This window comes from Lepidochelys kempii, chromosome 1 (genome assembly GCF_965140265.1).
Source record: "Lepidochelys kempii isolate rLepKem1 chromosome 1, rLepKem1.hap2, whole genome shotgun sequence".
NCBI lineage: Eukaryota > Metazoa > Chordata > Testudines > Cheloniidae > Lepidochelys > Lepidochelys kempii.
This window is the reverse complement of record NC_133256.1, coordinates 249,450,838-249,466,658: the sequence shown is the minus strand read 5'-3', so window position 1 is coordinate 249,466,658 and position 15,821 is coordinate 249,450,838. Positions and strand designations below refer to the sequence as shown.

General features: G+C 39.6%; 1 protein-coding gene across 1 annotated transcript in view; it reads right to left on the bottom strand.

Moving 5' to 3' along the window:
- The window catches only part of MYBPC1 (myosin binding protein C1), a 192,443-nt gene that overhangs the window by 169,252 nt on the left and 7,370 nt on the right, over nucleotides 1-15,821 (bottom strand). Inside the window, exons 2-3 of the mRNA XM_073335999.1 lie at nucleotides 13,368-13,394; nucleotides 12,628-12,721 (exon numbers count right to left, since the gene is read on the bottom strand). Coding sequence (XP_073192100.1) covers nucleotides 12,628-12,721; nucleotides 13,368-13,394 — 121 coding nt within the window. The remainder of the gene's footprint in view (nucleotides 1-12,627; nucleotides 12,722-13,367; nucleotides 13,395-15,821) is intronic.

Below are 15,821 nucleotides of genomic sequence, written 5' to 3'. Positions count from 1 at the left end.
TTCTGCGGAAAAGGACCTAGGGGTGACAGTGGACGAGAAGCTGGATATGAGTCAGCAGTGTGCCCTTGTTGCCAAGAAGGCCAATGGCATTTTGGGATGTATAAGTAGGGGCATAGGAAGCAGATCAAGGGACGTGATCGTCCCCCTCTATTCGACGTTGGTGAGGCCTCATCTGGAGTACTGTGTCCAGTTTTGGGCCCCACACTACAAGAAGGGTGTGGATAAATTGGAGAGAGTCCAGTGAAGGGCAACAAAAATGATTAGGGGTCTGGAACACAGGATTTATGAGGAGAGGCTGAGGGAACTGGGATTGTTTAGTCTGCAGAAGAGAAGAATGAGGGGGGATTTGATAGCTGCTTTCAACTACCTGAGAGGTGGTTCCAGAGAGGATGGTTCTAGACTATTCTCAGTGATAGAAGAGGACAGGACAAGGAGTAATGGTCTCAAGTTGCAGTGGGGGAGGTTTAGGTTGGATATTAGGAAAAACTTTTTCACTAGGAGGGTGGTGAAACACTGGAATGTGTTACCTAGGGAGGTGGTAGAAGCTCCTTCCTTAGAAGTTTTTAAGGTCAAGCTTGACAAAGCCCTGGCTGGAATGATTTAATTGGGGATTGGTCCTGCTTTGAGCAGGGGATTAGACTAGATGACTTCCTGAGGTCCCTTCCAACCCTGATATTCTATGATTCTATGATTCTACTGGTTGTGAGGGTCATATTATATAATCAGAGAGTAACTGAAGCTACACATAGCATTGTATTGGTTACATATGACTACTTAATTCTGTGCAAATCTTTTGTCGCAGCCCTGCAGCTCTTCTCATGTACTTCCATGATACAATCATATAGATTAATAAATGTTAAGACCAGAAGGGACTATTACAATAGTCTAATTTGTTCTGTATAACACAAGCTGTAGAATTACACACAGCAATTTCTGCATCAAGCCACAACTTTTGGTTGAGCTACAACATATATTATAGGGAGTTATTCAGTTTTAACTTAAAGACTTCAAGTGTTCGAGAATCTACCATCCTTTGGTAAATTGATCCTCATTCTTAAAAATTTGCACCTTATTTCTAGTTTGAATTTGTCTAGCTTCATCTTCCAGCCATTGGATCTTTTTATGCTTCTTTTCTGCTAAAGTAAAAGACATCTATAGTCAGAAACCTTTTCAGCATACATGTACAACCTAGGGTCATCATACATATTTAGGGACACTAAATATGTAGCTACATAAATATAGTAAAAGTATCTGTTCCTAAAATCTATCCAGCTCCCTCTAGTTGTTTTGGAAGTGTTAACAGCTTTTAAAGTGACCTCTTATTCCTCTTTATCAATGTTAATTGATCCATGTAAGTACATTTGTAGTTGTAATCCAGTCATCCTTTTAAATTCACACACAATATACCCTGGCCTCACTCCATTGCCTGATCCAGTCATGAATATCCCCCGTTCCCCACCCACCCATATTCTCCCACTGAAAAAAATGAGATCTTAACTTTCTAATTGTTTGCCCTTCTTTCTAGTTCTCCTGACCTCCCTCCCCAGTCCCCACTAATTCTTCTTAAGAGCATGTGCTCTTCCCCCTTTGCCTCTACAAATTCTCTTTACACCCTCATTTCTTCTCGGTCTGAATTCCCTCCAATTCTTCTACCCCTCATAAAGTGCTTTTCTAGCAGTTCCCTACAATTCTCCTTCATCCCCATTTCTCTCCATCTACAGATATATACTCTCACCAATTAGACTAGGGCCAGTTAGACAGGCAGAACTGCAGGGTCACAATGCATGGATGAGATGATGGTATTTGGAGGAAGGATTTAGGTTTATTAGGAACTGGGGAACCTTTTGGAAAAGTAGGAGCCTATACAGGAAGGATAGGCTCCACCTAAACCAAAACAGAACCAGGCTGCTGGCATATTAAATTAGAAAGGAGGAGTTTTTAAACTAAGGGCTGTGGGAAAGCTGACAGGTGCAGAGGAGCACATGGTTTGGACAGAGACACCCCTTTGGGAAGGATTTATTAAAGAGGATACTCTATATCTTAGTAAAGAGGAGAATACAAGTTGATAAAGTACAGGTAGGAACTGAAGAGAAACAATCAAATGAAAAAGAGTCCCTGTCAATTACATCACATGAAGGCAGACAACTAAATATTGACAGATTTTATAGGTGTTTATATACAAATGCTAGAAGTCTAAATAATAAGGTGGGGGAACTTGAGCGCTTGGTATTAAATGAGGATATGATTATAACAGGCAAATTGGTTGAAACTATAGTAAAGAATAGAATTATCAGACACATGGGTGAATATGATATGTTGGAGAAGAGCCAACATGGCTTTTGTAAAGGGAAATCATGCCTCACCAATCTATTATAATTCTTTGAGGGTGTCAACAAGCTTGTGGGCAAGGGAAATCCAATGGCTATAGTGTACTTGGACTTTCAGAAAGCCTATGACAAGGTCCATCACCAAAGGGTCTTAAGCAAAGTAAGCAGTCATGGGGTAAGAGGGAAGGTCCTCTCATGGATCAGTAACTGATTAAAAGCTAGGAAACAAAGGGTATGAATAAATAGTCAGTTTTCACAGTGGAGAAAGGTCCCTCAAGGATCTGTACTGGGATCAGTGCTTTCAACATATTCATAAATGTTCTCGAAAAAGGGGTAAACAGTGAAGTGGCAAAGTTTTCAGATGGTACAAAATGACACAAGATAGTTAAGTCCAAAGCTGGCTGCAAAGAGTTACAAAGGGATCTCACTAAACTGGGTTACTGGGCAAGAAAATGGCAGATGAAATTCAGAGGTTGATAAATGCAAAGTAATGCACGTTAGAAAACATAATCCCAACTATGCATACAAAATGATGGGGTCTAATTTAGCTGTTACCATTCAAGAAAGAGATCCTGGAATCATCATGGATAGTTCTCTGATAACATCTGCTCAGTGTGCAGCAGCAGTCAAAAAAGCCAACAGAATGTTAGGAACCATTAGGAAAGGGATAGAAAATACCATAGTACCTCTCTACAAATCTATTGGATGCCCACGCTTTGAATAGTGTGTGCAGTTCTGGGTGCCCCATCTCAAAAAAGATATATTAGAATTGGAAAAGATACAGAGAAGGGCAACAAAAATGATTAGGGATATGGAACAGTTTCCATATGAGACAAGATTAAAAAGATGGGGACTGTTCATTTTAGAAAAGAGGTGACTAGGGAGGGAAGGGTGGAATATGACTGAGGTCTATAAAATCATGAATGGCGTGGAAAAAGGGCATAAGGAAGTGTTATTTACTCCCTTCACATAACACAAGAACCAGAGGTCACCCAATGAAATTAATAGGCAGCAGGTTTATAACAAACATAAGGAAGTACTCCTGCATACAATGCACAGTCAACTCATTGCCACAGGATGTTGTGAAGGTCAAAAGTATAAGTGGGTTCACAGAAGAATTTCATAAGTTCATTGACGATAGGTCCATCAATGGCTATTAGCCCACATGGTCAGGGACACAACCCCATGCTCTGGGTGTCCCCAAATCTCTGTTTGCCAGAAGCTGGGACTGAATGACAGGGGATTGGTTACTCATCAATTACCCTGTTCTGTTCTTTCCCTTTGAAGCATGGGGGCACTGGTCACTGTTGGAAGACAGGATACTGGGCTAGATGGCCCATGGGTCTGGCCCAGTATGGCTGTTCTTATGTTCACCACTGCTGTTAACTCTCCATGCTTTGTTCAGAAGATTATCAAACCAACATGCCAAAGCCTAATGTTTATATCAAAATTTTAAAAAAATAATTGTATCAATCTCAATAAGTATTTATTTTCTTGGCAAACAGCTGAGGTCAAAAGAGGCAAATCTGAACATACAATGACTGAACTAATCATGTTAGACAAAGTAGACATTTAATATGATACATGCTGTTGTAAGATTCAAGCGAATATAAAAAAAAAAGCGTGGAAGGGGAGACATAGACATAATAACTAAACTCACTCAGCTTCCTAAATAGTTTGCACACATTCAGAAAGTTCAAGTTAGTTACATTTTGTACTTGCATGTTTATTTACACAGAGAAGGAATGACAAATTAAAGAGCTTCATCTCACACTCTAACCTCGGGTAATGTTCCTGGTATGGTAGGATTGGACCCAAATGTGTAGTACCAGAGACAGTCTGCTGTCTTTTCTATTATATTAAAGTCTGTATGTTACAAGAAATGTCAACAAAAACAAAACACTGATAAACTGAATCCTGCACCCCTTAGCCAGGCAAACTCCCACTGACTTCAATAATTGGACCCATTATTGGTATAATGTTATGGCTTCACTCAAGTTTCTTGTAATACAACCTTTCTATCATTAAAAATTAACTTCAGTTAGAGTTTTGCTTGCTAGGGAATGTAGTATTGGAGCCACTATCAAAAGTGATAGCCTTACCACCCCCAATATTACTAAACAATATATAGGGCCTGATTTTGATCTTACCTACATTGGTGTAAATCAGGATTAACTATCAAAGTCAATTGATTTACTCTGGGGTAAAAATCAGTGTGAGATCAGAATCAAGCCTGTTCTTTTCATGGCCATCTAGATTATTCTAGCCTGGAGCTACTTCCTCATGATTTCATGTTAATGTCAGACAGGTCAGGTCAACATTGTTAATGCCCTTTACAAACCAGTTTTTTCTCCATACATATTTGTGTTTATAGTTACCAGGGGCAAATCAAGGCCTTGTGGGACTGGGTACAGATCCCATGGATCTGTCTGGGACAAAACCTGCAGTGACATAAATGATGGTGTAAGTTGGTCAGTGAACAGGTGTAAATGATAAAGCAATGCGACTTGCATTAACTTTGTACTGAGTGCACGTATTCTGTATCTAAATTTAATTTCCTCTACACTAATAAAGCGTGAGGCTGCTGAGTGGAGACAGAGAGTGGTATTTTAAACATGTAAATTATAACTACTTAAGAGAACGTAAAAAATACATTTGTTATTTACAACTGAATATGAAATTGCTGCCCCTTTAAAAATGCAGCTTCTAGACTTATGAGGAAAAGAACTGTAAATAAATTTTAAAAAGTTTAATCCCTGATGAACCCCTTCCTGGTATGGTAGCTCTCCCAGTGAGTGTCACTGCCAGCAATGAAATGGGTACCTGAAAATCCTGACTCTGTATATCAAGGAGTTAATTTAAATGCTTAAGGATTAGTACCTTCACTAGCATTCACAGGTCCCAGCTTCCATGTCATGTGGGCGTACAAATCCAGTATGATATTTACTTATAAAATATCACTAATGAGAAGTATTGGTTAATAAAACTAGCTCTAGCGGCAGGCGGTTGAACACCCTCCAACTTGTATTTCATGTACATCCATCTGAAAGCAAGTCTGAGTAGTGGAGTATAGGTACATATGAGCTCTGTGATTTGAAAACTCAGAGCCAAACCCTTCCATTTTTCCATGCACAGACATGCCAGTGAAGTCAATGAGAGTCACACGAGGATCAATGCCAGGATATGGCCTGTGATGTCAAACAAGCAACAGGCCAGATTCTGATCTTGGTTACAGAGGTGTGAATCTGAAGTAACTCCTGTAATTGATATAATGGAGATCAGAATCTGACCTAACAATTGCTGCTTGTACGGTCAATGAAAGTTTCTCATTCACCACAATGGGCACAAAATTAGGCCAGCACTGAACCTCTCTTTTCTGATAATCACACCCTTGGGGTGTGTGTGTGTGTATGTGTGTGTGTATTACATTTGAAAAGAAAAATATATATTGAGAGAAGAGTTGTGAGCTTTAAGATATTTCTAACTATTAAAAAGACAAATTAATGTGATACATGTCTAGCCGTTAGCATGCTGCAGCTCAGGGTCATTGTTATACATGTAATTATTATAAGTGATCCAGTCATCGGAACACTGGTATTCTTGATTGTACTGAAGATACTGACAATAAACTGTTTCTTTTCCCAGGAAGTAACATGGGGAGAGTCTTTGTAAAACAGCTGCACTGAACTGATATGTCAGCTTCCTTCGGATTTTAATGATTTCCCCTGTTCTTCCATAGTTCCTCAATGCTCTGGCCATTTTCTGGTATGTCATGACCTTGCGGTTTCCCTTTCTTTCCCCCCACAGCTCTGCAAGTTTCTCCTTATTTTTGGAAACAAACTGGAAGACACCATGGGGTTTATCCACCCACTGGATGCAGTTTGCCATATCTGGGTCACACAGAGACTCATGAAGATATTCAAACAGGCGAAGCTTTTTTCTCCCTATCAAAAAATAAAATGCAAATGGTCAGAGCATAACTCAGATCCATTTTGAAAGGTGGGCAGCTGCCCTTTCCCTGGAAGGAGACTTAAAGGTAAAGTCTAGGTCAAGGTAGTACCCAGTCACATATTAAAAGGCCAGTATAACTGGAGCAGTAGAAGACCAGCAACAGATTTAATGGGGCTATGGTTGTGAGATATAGACAGACTGTGGCAATAGGGATTTGATCATTACTAGATTGATAGTGGGGTATATGGTGACTATAAGAAACATTTGGCACTTTGGTAGCTGGCCTCAAAAGTGGCAAATCTAACAAGATATTTAGACAGTCTTCTAATGAATGCTTGGGGGAGCCCATAGTCAAGGTAATATTGGAACCAATGCCATGGAGCAATGCAGGAAAGAGGTTCTGAATGGAACCGGTCAGAATATTAGGCAAAAGGGGTTGTTGTTGTTGTTGAAATATGGTGTTTTGTCAAAGCCAAAACAATTTGGATTCCACAAATCGATTCTGACCAACTGGGAAAGTTTCTGAGGTCCAGGGTGGACTTGCTGGTCAATTCGAGAGAAAGATCTGATTCAAAACCCTGACCTTTTTGATCACAAAATGGGCATTTGACACAATTCCATTTCACAAAAATGTTTGAAAGCTTTTGTTTTCATTCCAAGGTGGAACTAAAACAAATTTTAATGCCTCAAAAGTTGTCATGAAACAGAATTGTCATCCTCCAGCCACCTCTAGTTCTGGAGACTTACGGTAGATTACTAGGAAACAGGCATAAATCCAGGGCTTTAAAGTTGCTTTTCTCTGAAGTGTTTCTAGTTCCATGCTCAGAGTCAGCTAGACAGGGGATGAGAAGCCAGTGTAAAGAAGTGGGACTTAGGGCAGGTCTACAATAAAAGCGCTACGTTGATTCAGCTGTAGCGCGTCTGGTGAAGATGCTCTCTGCTGACGGGGGAGTGCTCTCCTTCAGAGGCAGGAGCTATGTTGTTGGGAGAGTGTCTACAGCCAACATAGCACCAGCGTGGACAGCACTTAGGTTGCTGTCACTTGAGTCGCTCGGGGGTGGTGGTGTCTTTTTCACACCCCTGAGCGACATATCGACTAAAGTGGTAATGTAGATCTGGCCTTAATTTTATTGAACGCAGGGGAACAATCTGGGGAAGGGAGAGTCCTTGCAGAAGTTCCACTTTAACCAAAGTGGAAGCAGACTGCTGGCACCTAAAGCTAATATGATTTAGGGGGATTGTTTTAAACTAGGAGGGGGGAAGCTGACAATTGCCCAGAAGCACTTATTCCAGACCAAGACATCTGCTAGGGATGACAGTAACCCTGCATCTGGTAAAAAAGAATAGGACAGCTGAACTGGAGGAGGAACCACTTGAGCTCAGAGGTACTTTCCAGAAAAGTAACAGGATGTCAGACTAAGGAGTTAAATAAAAATAGGCATACAGCTATGTAGCCTATAGGACCCATATTATCTAAACAATATTATTAACCTCCCTAAAATCAGGCCACAGTGAGAAATAAATACTCTGCTACTATGATGAAAAGTTTAAAAGCAAAAATAAGTGAACTAGAATGCCTGGCAATGGAAGAGGGCCCGGGACATAATAGGCATTTCTGAAACTTGGTAGAATGACAAAAGTCAAGGGGCCCCGGCTAGAAATTATACAGGAAGTTGTAGCAGTAGCACTATAATTAACAGATTCCATATAATAAAGTTAAAAGTTCGGAGTGGAAAATCTGTATGGCTACAAATCCCAAGTCAGAAGAATACAAATATACTAGTAGGGTGTATAGTTCTGGACTCTTGAACAGCAGAAGGCCATTGAGTTCACAGGGTTGAAAGAGATCAAACAGGCAACTAAGTCTAATAAAAGAATAATAACTAAATGTATCTTCAACTAACAACATGTAAAATGGTCAAGTATTGCATTAGGATAAGTTTTAGAGAGGCAATATTTTCATATTTTTAATGTTTGCTTCTTGGAATAGTGAGCTCTAGTGCACGCAGGAGGGGAGAGGCTATTATTGACTTAGTCCCAAAGAGTTTATTCAAGAAGTAACTATAGTTGAACCCCTAGTCATAGTGACCAACGTATAATCAAGTTTAACATCAGTCAGCAAGGGAGTATAACAAAAGCTAGCACTCTGAGACTAAATATTAGAAAGGGAGATTTCAAACACAACAGAAAAGGGAAACTACTCAAGAAGACCCTCAAGTCAAAAAATGAGCATTTCATCTCAGCATGAAGGCTGCTTAAGTCTACCATAACAGAGTCACAGAAGGCATGCTTACCCCGAAACAAAAACAAGCAGAAAGGCAAGTAAAACAGAGTGGTTAAATTGCAAGATGCATGAGGTAATTCGAGCCAAACCAGATGTCCTTCAGAAAATGGAAATCCAACTCTAGTAAAGTCAATAGAATAGAATAGAAGCATAAACTATGGTAGGTAAAATTCACAATGGAATTTAGGAAAGCTAAAAGGGAATTTGAAGAGCAAAGAGACAAAGACACAAAATAAATTAAAATTTTATTTAGGTATATCAAAAGCTTACCAGGGAATTGATGAGTCTGCTGGACCACAGGGAATAAAAGAAGCAAAGAAAGCAGATAAGTGGACATTTGCAGAGAGCTAAATGATTTCTTTGCACTGGTCTTCACCACAGATGATTTACCTTTTTTCAGGTAAGGAGGGGATATTATCAGAGACTGAGACATCAAAAGATGTATCTATTCTTGGAAAATGACAATATTCTGGTGGAGTAACATTTTGATGTAGAGCATTCTATAAATCACTCAGATGGCTAGATTATTCCAGTCTTTTTGCTATCTGTCTGCAGACCTCAGATCAGAATTAAGCCCTCTGGGAGTTGTATTCCAGTAAATATTACATCAAAAGATTAATTACATTTCTCCTGATAATCGTATAGGAAAGAACTGAGGAAATAATAAAAGAAGCATGATTCACCACTTCTAAAAGAAGGATTTGGATATAACACAATGTTCACAGATAGCAGAGTTCTTTCTACACACCTTTCCCTCCTTTTTGCTGGCTAGCAGTAGTATGCATCACTTGGTTTTCTGGAATATTCGACAGACTGTGGTAAACAGTTCCTTCAGAATATAAATCTGTTGCACTATTCTTCAAGAAATTAAGACAACAAAGCGTTACTACCAGAAAACACCATGTGAGAAAAAGAAAACTTGAAAAGAACTGGCTCACTGGATAGCCTAAGGAATCCTACCATTCATCACATGACACACAGGAGATTTCCGCCCACCACTACTGTGTGTAGTACATAGTGTTAATAAAGAGAACTGTCAAACTAGGGGTTGATTACCATCCCATGGGGAAACAAGGTAAGTGAGGTAATATATTTTATTGGACCAACTTCTGTTGGTGAGAGAGACAAGCTTTCAAACCACACAGAGCTCTTTTTCAAGTCCAGGAAAGATATTCCTAGCATCATGTCTAAATAACATATTTTTATAGCAAAAGTAGTTAGCACATATTCTAAGGGACATTGAAGCTAGAGTGATCTGTTAACACCCTCTGCAGTCATAGGACAAAAAGGGTAGTTAGTGGGTTACAGATTGTTGTAATAAGCCATAAATCCAGTGTCTCTGTTCAGTCCATGATTTTTAGGCTATGTCTACACTACAGGTTATATCGGTGTAACTTACGTCACTCAGGGGGATGAATAAATCACTCCCACCCCCCACTGCACCTCATAAATTACACCAACATAGGAACTGGTGTGGGCAGCGCTAAGTCCCGCGGGCTGGAGTAGTTAAGCCAACAGGAGAGCTTAGAGTGGCTACATTAGAGAGATTTAATTACCTCTTACTGCACTGATGCAGCTGCGCTGCTGTAAACTCTCTTGTGTAGCCATGCCCTTAGTGTCTAGCAAAGTTATGAATTTAAGCTCCCAGGCTCATCGTTTGAAAGTGTTGGACAGGTTCCCTTTGAGGATGAGCTACACGTGACTCTCACCAGGGCTTCCCACTGTGGAGGGGACTTTGTGGGGAAGGCAATGCAGCCTAGGGCCTAGCAGCATGCTAAGAAGCAGACCATGGAGTAAGGGAGATGTTTTCTCTCAGTACTTGGAAGACCACTCATTAAAAAAATGGAGAATGGGTAGAGTTGTACCAAGAGCCCCCACCCTGCCCTCTGCCACCTTCCCCACTCTAAAATTAGGCTGGTGGTGAGGCAACCACATGCACAGTACTTGGCAATCTTGCTTTCCTTCTTACAAGTCAAGTCAAGAGTATAAGTCAGTCACAAGAATCATTTAAAAACATCCTAAAATGGGGAGAGACTGGACACTGGAGTTTGTTCTTCTCAGCCTGCTGTCCAAATACTATAAAGGTGACCTGTCTCCACCTTACTGGTAGTTTTGTCTGTTAGTTTGCAGAGCTCCAGTGATTCACATTAATCGATGAACCACTGTGCAAAAGACTAAGAATTACATCTCCATCAGTACCCTTTGATCTCCTCTAGCCAATGGTGTCAAATAGTTAATCTTGGTGCTAAAGTGAAACACACTGTGCAAAGATTTTCCCATGCAGCTTAATCTGAATTACTCCTGACCAGGCAGGCGCAGAGTTTCTAATCTGCCAGGGGGGTTTCCCCCAGCTCTGCCCAGGGCCCATCCTCACTCCACCCCTTCCCCCAATGCCCCATCCTCACCCTGCTTCTTCCCACCCCTACTCCGCCCCCTCCTCGCCTCTTCCCTGCCTCTTCACGCCCCTGCCTTGCCTCTTCCCGCCCAGTTCCATCCCCTCCCCCAAGCGTGCTGCGCCCTCACTCCTCCCCCGCCCTCCCAGAGCCTCCTGACACCGCGAAACATCTGATCCGTGGCAGGCAGTAGGTGCTGGAAGGGAGGGGGAGGTGCTGATTGGTGGGGCCCTCCGACAGACTGGAGGAGCTGGGGGGAGGGAGAGGCATTAATAGGAGGGATGCCGATGGGTGCTAAGCACCCACCATTTTTTTCCTGTGGGTGCTCCAGGGCTGGAGCACCCATGGAATCGGCGCCTCTGAGGCTGGATTTTTGGCAGAATGTGAAATATGAACAGCCAGCTTTCATTCTTATGGCTGCTTGCTACACTATGTGATTTACTTACTATTACATTTCTCCAATTGTATACTGGTTCCTCTGTAGGTGGTGCTGCAGAGTAGTTTGGACTTGCTCGGAGATGAGGATGGTGGTTGATTAGCGCCAGGCAATTTTTATAATCTACTTGAAAATTTGGAAAAAAGAATGAGTGATAAAAGGGAAGAAAAGGAAATAATTTTTTTTTAAATCACCTAAATCTTCCTTCCGGGTCTACCATTTTACCTTGTCCTTCTTTGTCTGCCTTCTAGGTTATAAATTCTCCAGAGCAGGGACTCTCTTCATATGGGTGGCTTATCCAGCACCAAGCATATAGTACTCATATACTAACATTAATAATAATAATAATTAATAATAATAATGTCACTAGGTTGTCGGGTTATTTAGTTTGATGGAAAACAGAATTCATGAAAAGAGGCTCATTGATCAATATAAAATAGTTTGGATAATAAAGAAAAGGCCCATGCTCACCAAATATAATGATGAAAGCAGGGAACATCATAGAAAACTAAAACAAATATTAGAATTGTTAGAAAGGAAAAGAATACTTTGTACACTTTCTATGCAGATGTCCATCAGTACAAGCAAGTGGAATGAAATAATAAATAGAATTCTGTAAGCATGATTTTAGGCAGTTCCATCCTGTTGATCTGAAAATCTTCATAATGAGGGACCTACAGAATGTTACGAATCTAAATGAAATACAGGGAAAATATTCCTGTGGTGTGAGCACCTGCAATGCCAAAAAGAATTTACACTGAAATAACTCAATTTCTCAGGATGTTTAAAGATAGCATAAGGCGGGGTGGCCAACCTGAGCCTGAGAAGGAGCCAGAATTTACCAATGTCATTGCCAGATAGCCACTGTAATATGTCAGCAGCCCCGCATTAGCTCCCCCTGCCCACCGGCCTCCTGCCCACCGGCAGCCCTGTCGATTAGCGCCTCCCCCTCCTTCCCCGCACCTCCCTATCAGCTGTTTCATGGTGTGCAGGAGGCTCTGGGATGGAGGGGGGAGGAGCGAGGGCTTGGCAGGCTCAGAGGAGGGGGCGGGAAGGGGTGGAGTGGAGTGGGGGCGGGCCTGTGGCAGAGCCAGGGGTTGAGCAGTGAGCACCCCCTGGCCAATTGGAAAGTTGGAGCCCGTAGCTAGAAACTATTGTCCAAACAAAGCAGTTTCAGATTTTTTGTGTGTAAAAAATTAAAAATGATTAAGTATAATGGAAAATAATTCTTTTTACCTGGTGAATACTGAATCTCACCATCAGAATGTTGCTGTAACACCTCCAAGGCATCTTCAAAGGCTTGACCCAATATGTCTTGGTCAGAATAATTCTGTAAGAACAATAGGTATTTTCTGCTTGAAATCAACAAAGAACAGCTTTGATCCTTCAAATTCCAGTTACTTGGAAAATCCCAAATAAATAGAACAACAGAATAGATTTTGCATAGAATAAACCATCCTGGAAGAATATACATTTTGCAGATACTGACAGCCTGATCCTGTAACCCTTATACATATGACTAGTTTCTGGTCCTTTGAGAAGTTTCTTTGAGATCAATAGGACTATTAATGTGAGTATAAAATTACTCATGAGTGCAAATGTTTCCAGTGTCTTTAATTTGCAGCAAAAGTTTACAAAATTGTTGGATTGTTTTATAGTCTTTAATAGGAAGATTTATATATGTAATATAATATGACTTATTAAAACTAAAGTTATGAAACAATAACATAGATGTGGCTTAACATGTGACACACAAGTTAGGAACTGCAGTCTACAATATTGTAAAGAAGCATATAGGAAACCACACTGTGGAATTTTACAAAACCACTTTTTGCCATTGTATGGCAGTTCGGTATTTTATTCAAAGTAGGGATAACAATAATTTTGCAAACTATGCAAACTCCTAAGTGTTTTCTATTTGTAAATTGGAAGCTGTTCTTAAATGAAAAATAAGAATAAAGGGACTGCTGACTTACCATTATTTCGATACCAAAGTTGCAATCCTGTTTAAAAGGAAACAATATTATTTTCAGGTATTTCAACATCACTAAAATTACTTCAGTAGAATTACTCCAGATTATTAACAGTGCAACTCAGAACAGAATGTGGTTAAATATTTATGTAATTTACATCATTATTGATAAAAACCTATCTATATTTAGAAAGTGCACTTTGATTGAAATTTTTAATATAATTAATATTAAATTAGTTACAACATTGATTTTAGAGATTTGTCTTGGATTTTGTATTAAAAATTCCACACAATTTCTCAATATTAAGATTTCATGGAAGCACCACGTTACTTTCATTAAAACTATTAGTTCTGACATTATTACCTCACATATCGAACCTCTATATATGAACATTTTAGAGAAATTTTAAAGTGAATATATATTGCTATTGGCATTAAATCTTGATTACCTTAACCGCTTAATTTCCCAAAGATTATTGCCCTGACTCAACTGCAGGTATTTAAGTCTTTCTGGTTTTCAGACGTCACTGAAAACAAGAATAGTTCCCCCCCCTCCATAATTTATCATATAAATATGTATGCATATACATAGCCCTCCAGAGTAATTGTCAGTCCCTCAAGCAAATTAGGTTGTTTTATAAACAGTGGTGATAGATTAATTTTTAATCAGCCGAACACAGAATATATGTGATGTGCAGTATTATGTACAGATGGTTCCTTAGCATTTCTTTTGGCACATATATGCAGTTTTATATAATTAGTTTTTGCTACCTCTCTGAAATATGCCCTGTAATTTTTTTCAGTTTTAAGTGTAATATTAAAATTATCTTAAAAATTTAATCAAGCTATATTTTACCTCATTAAAGGTTTGATCCTGCACCATTGAAAACAGTGGAAGTTTTGGCACTGACTTCAATGGAAGTAGAATTAAGCTCGATAAGAGAATCTGGATGAGGTATTTAAATATAAACAAGAAACAAATACTTTGTTCCTAACTGACCATAAAGATTTGACATGTTAAATACACTCCTGTAAACAAGTAGCAGTATATTTTAAAATATATATCAAGGTACTATCTAATTTTATAAATGTCTTTTAAACCCTTCCTGACTAAATTGTTTGTTACCATACATGTGGTTCTGAAAGTCTAAACAAAAAGAGTGAAATCCCAGCCCAACAACGTCAATGGTTGTTTTGCCATTGACTTCAGTGAGATCAGGATTTCTCCTCAATGTAACAGACACAGGACTGACCAAGTTGCTCTTTGGTATAAAGCTATTGATTTTGATTTCAGAGGTAACTGAAGACAGATTTTGGCCCAGGTATTTGTTGCATTCTGAGCTTTAGAATTTCATTTAAAGGCTTGATTCTGCATTGCTGAAATCCATCGGAGTTCATATTTAAAACCAGCATTCCTGGCATTTCAATTAACATACATTTCTTAAAATGGAGCTGTTTTATCCCACCAGAACTCCAGACTAGTAAGTGGTAAAGTTGATTACACAGCTACAGTAATTGATGGCTTACATAGCCTAACAAGGTAAAATATTGGTAACCACTGAAAGACTGTACCATTTGCAGAGCTGAAAACAGAGAAAGAGAGAAAAATAATCTGAACACTTACCTAGGATAGAAACTTCACGTACAACACAAAGAACCAGTTTATAAATAATGAAGGACTGAATTATTACAGCAATAGGCTGGCAGAAAGGTTCCATTAAATAGCTGAATTTGGGGAAGTGCTTCAACTAGGGGTTTTTGTTTTGTTTTTGAGCAAAGGTGCAGCACAGTGCCATCATAGTTTATAATTTTGTGTAGGTCAGTAGATAGAATGACTATGTGCTGCATAATGTTTTTTCCAAAATAGTAGCAATTTATTCTGGAATAAAGTGTTTAAACTATTGCTTAAAATATGCAAAATTATAAGCAAATAAAATTGATTCTGTGTGACTGTGGAACAGCCTGTAAAATTGTCATGAAAATTTCAGAGTAACAGTCGTGTTAGTCTGTATTCGCAAAAAGAAAAGGAGTACTTGTGGCACCTTAGAGACTAACCAATTTATTAGAGCATAAGCTTTCGTGAGCTACAGCCCACTTCATCAGATGCATATCGTGGAAACTGCAGCAGACTTTATAATTTATTAGAGCATAAGCTTTCGTGAGCTACAGCCCACTTCATCAGATGCATATCGTGGAAACTGCAGCAGGCTTTATATATGTATGTATATATAAAGTCTGCTGCAGTTTCCACGATATGCATCTGATGAAGTGGGCTGTAGCTCACAAAAGCTTATGCTCTAATAAATTGGTTAGTCTCTAAGGTGCCACAAGTACTCCTTTTCTTGTCATGAAAATGTTACAGCCCAAATACAAAATTTGCTTACCTTCCTTTTGCCATGATGATTGGGGTGGGGTGTTGGAGTGGAGAGAGAAGTGAATAGTGTCCCAGCCATACTGG